This window comes from Lampetra planeri, chromosome 29 (assembly GCF_965212315.1).
Source record: "Lampetra planeri chromosome 29, kcLamPlan1.2.h2, whole genome shotgun sequence".
Taxonomy (NCBI): domain Eukaryota; kingdom Metazoa; phylum Chordata; class Hyperoartia; order Petromyzontiformes; family Petromyzontidae; genus Lampetra; species Lampetra planeri.
The window spans coordinates 7,003,465-7,009,730 of record NC_136135.1 but is presented as its reverse complement, the minus strand read 5'-3'; the positions used below and the strand labels follow the sequence as shown (position 1 = coordinate 7,009,730).

General features: G+C 43.6%; 1 protein-coding gene across 1 annotated transcript; it reads left to right on the top strand.

The window, feature by feature from the left end:
- Positions 1–450: 450 nt before the first annotated feature.
- TMEM218 (transmembrane protein 218) lies at positions 451–5,574 on the top strand. The gene is made up of 4 exons (XM_078608204.1): positions 451–583; positions 4,130–4,264; positions 4,571–4,673; positions 5,328–5,574. Exons 2-4 carry the CDS (start codon positions 4,152–4,154, stop codon positions 5,460–5,462), a joined length of 351 nt encoding a protein of 116 aa, XP_078464330.1. The 5' UTR covers positions 451–583; positions 4,130–4,151; the 3' UTR covers positions 5,463–5,574.
- The last annotated feature ends 692 nt before the right edge of the window (positions 5,575–6,266 follow it).

Genomic DNA, 6,266 nt, shown 5'->3' with positions numbered 1-6,266 from the left:
AAGTTGATTGGTCCACACCCGAGACAGCTTTCCTTAGAGCCTAGTCTCACATGGGTTGGACCAGATGACGCAAAAAAGATGACGCCAAAAGGCGTCATCTTTTTTATAGCTTATCAGATTCCTCCAATGTAAAAAAAATATTGTGATTTATATCTGAGCAATGCAAAGCTAAATGAGTGTTGAGCCATCGCCATCTACCGGCCACGTGCGTTTACCAAAGACCACGTGGGCGCTCGCTCGCGCGCGACATCCGATTGGTCCCGAGCACCCGAGGCAATCGGGCCAATAGCAAGTGACGTTACTCGTTACCGAGGCAACCCAAAGACGCTTCACATTCCGTAAGTTTGATAAGGGGGGATCGGCGCTCGCGATTGGTCGAGAGCTCGGGGGGCGGGCCCGACGCGAGCCAATGGGAGGCGCCAGACGCAGTGCGGTAGCCCCTTATCCGTTGTAGGAAATGCGAAGCTGCTGTGGGTAGCGCAGTGGTGAAGAAAACCCTTTAAAGCGTCGTAAAGTTGGCACGGATAGGCTCGGTAAACTGTACTAAAATAACCCACAATCCTCAGTTATTTGGTATTAAAAGGTAAGTGTTATAATGCTTATAATGTGCCCGACGGTTTAAACTGTATTGTACAAATCCCGCCTGTGTTGAGTCGTGTGTATGTAACGGATTAGAGATGACCCAAATGATGCCTTTGCACGTAACATATAGAGCAGCTGTTAATGTATACGCGTGTGTAATATTACAAATAGTTCTTACACCACAGATTCACTCCCGGTAGGTAACAACTTGAGCAGCATTGATTCCGTGCGAGCAAACCCCGCCTCGTCACCCCCCCCCCCCCTCAAATATGACGTCACAAAGCTCTCCCCCCCCCTCCCCCCCAAAACCATATTTCCATTTTGAAAATAAAACATGCTTCAAATGGCTTTCAACTATTGTCATTGTAGTGCGTATTTAATGTGGCGCTGCACTCTGATGTTGTAGGAGAAAACATGTATTATATATCTTGATTCTTTCGGTAAAGTCACGTAGAAGGGAAATAATAAAATAATATCAATATTAAACAATACAAATTCTCACGACGTTTCGACTGCAACACAAGCAATCATCATCACCAGGTGTGAAATCCACAGCAAGAAATTTTTAAAAAAGTCACGAAAGCTTTCATTAAATATTAAAACATTTATTATAAAGTCTATTTAATTAAGTAGAACGTGTTGTCTATATTTATTTAAAGTTGCGCATTTTGATGTGACGTCACATTTCTCATCGTCACACATCGTCACAAATTGTCTGACCCCCTTATGTGCGTTACGTCATTTATGGACGCCCCCTAAATTACACTACACCTCAAACTAATTAGTCACATAAACGGTAATAAATCTTAGTATTTTCCATTATACATGTTTTTTCTTAACATACAAGTGAGAGGAAACCGCATCACGTGCGAGGGGGCAACGCCCTATCCCTGTACAAATGGAAACAGGTGGCGATTAGTCCTCTTGCTGCACTGCCTGCTCCTGGCGAGCCCCAGGGTGTTATGGCACCTTCACGCTGCCCATGAGAATGGAGTTTTACAACATTGGTGCGGTGCTTCACAAACCCTCGCTTCTGCATCCACAGTGCTAGATCACAGGCCGCGTGGATAGCCACCACTTCCCGATTGTGTTATCGGCTCATTTGGAAGACGCAGTGAGCAGCGCACCACCCCGTGTGTTACAGAGCCGTCCGCGGAAGGCGATCTCAGAGCTATTTCTGAGATAAAAACTTAATTTTGGAGCTTTCGTGACAGCAGGAATTATTATTTGGTTCTTTCGGTAAAGTCACGTATCAAGATAAAATAATAAATAAAATTAAATACTAGCATACGACGTTTCGATTGCAACATAAAGCAATCATCCGGTATAAATTTAATAGAAACACAAATCTAGTATACTTAGAAATGTAATACAACAGAGAGTCGGATAACATAACAGTCAACACCCTACCTGGTTGATTACGTTCTTCCTGAGAATGCTAAATTTGAGAGAGAGATCAAATACAGAACCAGAGACATATAGACAGACATATAAGCAGACAGATATCACAGAGATACATAGAGAGAGAACAAAACATAGGCACAAAGAGAAATCACGCCTCTGTGTCGAGGCCTTCAAGTGACCTCTGGTCAAGACAGGAGGAGGGGTTAGCACTTTATCAACCGCCTTGCTATAGAGTCATGTTGGTCGAAGTACTATCGAACCAATCAGTGGCGGCTCCTGCTAAATCTCTCAGGGGGGGCAAATGTCTGGATGATTTATAAGGATAAGGTCCACCCATGCAAAGGATAAATTAACAGCTTAAGCATGTAAAGGCAACTTCACTTCTTTAATATTAATGAAAAATAAAGTGACTCTTACAATACATCTTGTTTGTTTCTATACTCACTATTAATACAATCCACTCAAGTTTATTTTATTAAAGATTCCACTAGGTGGCGACAAATAATATTGTTGGATGAAACGTGCTTACGTATGATGACGTAAGCACGTTAGTGCGAGCCCTCCCGGAAGCCATAGAGAATGCATTGCAGCGCCCCCCGTTCGAAAAAAACATCTTTGAATGTAAGTCTATGGGACCACTCGGGGCGATTCTCAGCCGGAGTGAAATCGCCCAAAAAGAGGCGGTACTCCACAGAACGTGACATGACGTTGATTGGACTATATCCAGAGGCACAGTGACGGCTAGCGTGACTCTGTGGTTGAATGACATTGGTGGTGCGTCGCCCAATCGCCCTAATGAAGAAACCGCCCCTGGAACCAATATATTTTTACTGGTAAATGAAGTTCCAATGGGGTAAATACTTACCCCGAGCTCTCATACTCTGATGGTGCATTGTCTTTGAGTTGTGCGCCTTTTGGCTTCATCTGGTCCAACACCATGTGAGACTAGGCTCTAAGGAAAGCTGTCTCAGGTGTGGACCAATCAACTTCAAAGACAGTGCATACATTATCAGAGTTATCTTTTTTGTTTGCATTATGACTGCAGGTATTGTGGTCTGTGCAAACATGACTCCTGGTAAAAAAAGGTGTCAGTTTTGTTGCCAGATATAAGGGTAAAAAACCAATTACAATATTGTTTTTATTCTCAGCTGGAATTTAGCCAAATAAATTGCAGAAACGAATTTAATGTGATGCTTTTTTGTGCAGTCAGTGGTGAATGGGCTGAGACTGTCAACTGACTTCACTTGAAAACGGAAATATTAATTGCAGAATAATTTAAAAGTTTTTGTTGATGTACTTAATGAGTTTATGGTTACATTTCGATTTAAAGCTTTCGTGACAGCAGGGATTCATCTTCTTGGTTCTTTCGGTAAAGTCACGTAGAAGGGAAGTAATAAAATAATAAAATAAAACATAATCAAATAATTCTCACGACGTTTCGGCCACAACGCAAGCAGCCGTCCTCAGGTGAAGACCAGGTCTGTCGGGGAGACAGCGTCCATTCAGACGCTGTCTCCCCGACAGACCTGGCCGAAACGTCGTGAGAATTATTTTATTATGTTTTATTTTTATTATTTTATTACTTCCCTTCTACGTGACTTTATCGAACGAACCAAGAAGAGTTTCCGGTTATATGAAATTGACTTTCATTATGTATATCCTTTGGACGTACTGGCCGCCACCATCGGAGTGTGGAATGCCCACCACTGGCTCAGGACATGGGCACCACCTCGAATGAGAAACCACTTCGTATCTGTCTTGCCGTGATGTGCTCCGGGAATACAGACACACTGAGATCATCTTACGCTATGGAACTTCCGAACCCACTGAGCTGTGAGATGGTCGGGGCAAGAGATGGTTACTCTCAAAAGGGGCTGTCACATTGCTATAAATGATCACGATACTTGGCTATTTTTTGTGTCATCCCATTTTACGTTTGAGTTTTCTAGTACAATACTTTCGATTTATTCCGAAAAGCACCACACTTTAAACATTAATTGGCCACACATGTTAATGCTGGACTGTCTTGAAAAATGTCTTGAGAATTATATGGTTTTGTACTTCTGAATCCAAAATTACCAAATGTTTAAATCGGAAACTCATCACTCGTGTGTTTTGTATGGTTAATGTGTTTTGCGTCCAGAAGGTGGTGTAGGACCAGAGTGATGGACAGCCCGAGGGTTCTGGGCATTGGAGTGGGCCTCTTTGTGCTGGTGTTTCTGTGGGTGCTGTCCCTGCTGCTGTGTGTGCTGATGTCCCGTGCTTCACGGCCATTGAGGTTGAGACTGCAGATTTTTTCGTTCCTTATTAACTCCTGTATATCAGTCACCCTGTCATTGCATGAAATTTCATACCTGGGTACAGATTTCAATACATTGGATTCGCTTGTCGGTGTGAGTGTAAGAATCTACTTTAATCAATGAATTAAAGGAAGCTAAAAAAATCGTTACAAAAACATAATTTTGGATTCCATTTGCACTTGTGCAATTATACAATGTATTGGCTTTATTAAATAATTATTTTAACAAAGATGGAGACGTTATCTTATCGAGTTAAAATTACATTGTGTCATCCACGCTTTTAGGTTTGTATCGGTGGGTGTTTTTCTCTTGGTCGTCATCATCACCCTCGTCCTGGTCTTCTTTCCCAAGCAGACGCCCTCCGTGCCTGTCGTGAAAGAGCTTGTGGTCAGTTATCATTCGACTACTGCACACACCTGCAAACTGCGAAGTAATTTATTCAAAGTAAAGTATGACTTAACATGAACTCCCGTGCAGTGCAATATTGTTATCATGTATAATGCCCCCCCCCCCCCCACTTTTGAAATGTCTAGAGCTGCCTCTGTATTCTTGTCAGTTCTTGGGCTGGGCTCTTTAAAGAATCTGTCATGGTTGAGTAGGGACTGCGAAACAGAGGTCGCAAACGGGTTTTGATTCCTTACCCGTACCCGGCCGCACCAGGGTCGAAAACGGGTACCCGTGGCCGTACCCTACCCGTACCCGGCCGGGTATCGGGTAGGGTATCGGGTACCCGATTGCGACCTCTGGGATGAAGCCATGTTGTAGGCGCGGGTGGGTTGATTCTAGGAACTTGAATTGTGAGAAGAGACAAGACGTTGGGAAATGAGTGACAAACAGTTACTCACCAGTGACTCACGGCCCACCCGTACCCGTACCCGGCCGCACCAGGGTCGCAAACGGGTACCCGTACCCAGCCGGGTACGGGTAGCCGGGTATCGGGTAGGGTACGGGTATCGGGTACCCGGTTGCGACCTCTGCTGCGAAAGGGAAATATGGGTTTTATTGTGGTCCATTGTACGTGTGTGTGTGTGTATGTTGCAGATTACAGATGATTTCTTCATTGGGCGCTACGTACTGCTGACATTCTCCCTGCTGGCACTGCTGGTGGCCATAGCCTTGGCCATTGTGTTCCATGTGCTGGAGCCTGTGTATGGACAGCCGCTCAAGTCACGCTGATGTGGCAACAACTACAGCAGTGTCGTCCTGTGATGGCCTTTTTTTCATGGGGAATTTGTGTTCTTTAAATCTTGAGTTTTGTACAAATGTAAATAAAATTAATAGTATTTTACGACCTGTGTTTCTGTTAACTGATTCAAAAAAGTTACGTTGATATGTTTCATTAAGGAATAACTCAAGAGACCAGAATAGTCTCGTTTGCAAGAGTTACCCAGGTCACGAAAATCAACCCTGAGTAATATTGTGTATTTACCATAAATGCGTGCTGTCTGCATCATAGGGAACATGAAAGATCCTATGACGTTACAACAAAATATATAGTACGCTATGTATGCTGGCGCTATGATCCAAAGTAAGATTTTTTTTTTCAAATTACTTAATGGGAAAGGTAACATCACCCCCTACTGACAGGTGAATTGCAACTTCCTGCAGGAGCTTGCTGGGCAAAAAAAAAAAATCTTGGCATTGGAATTATTGAGATGAGATGTGATAATGATGTGTTTTTGATACAGCATCTTTAATGCCGGGATATATTGGAGGAATTTACACGTGATCAGAGACATCACACCACATCTCAAACATTTCACTGGGCACCCCCAGTCACAACTGTCCCTGTGGGGCACAAAATGACCCAGCACCTGGCCTGCACGCATCTATCAGTCTGCCAGTGGAAGATGATGATTACTAGACAAGATGTACTCCCAATTTGAGAGACGCTTAAGGTGCTTTGAGATGCTGGGGCGTTTTAAGAAAGCACCCAATGCATGCGATGCCTTTATCGCCTTGCCCTGAATGGTTGCTCAT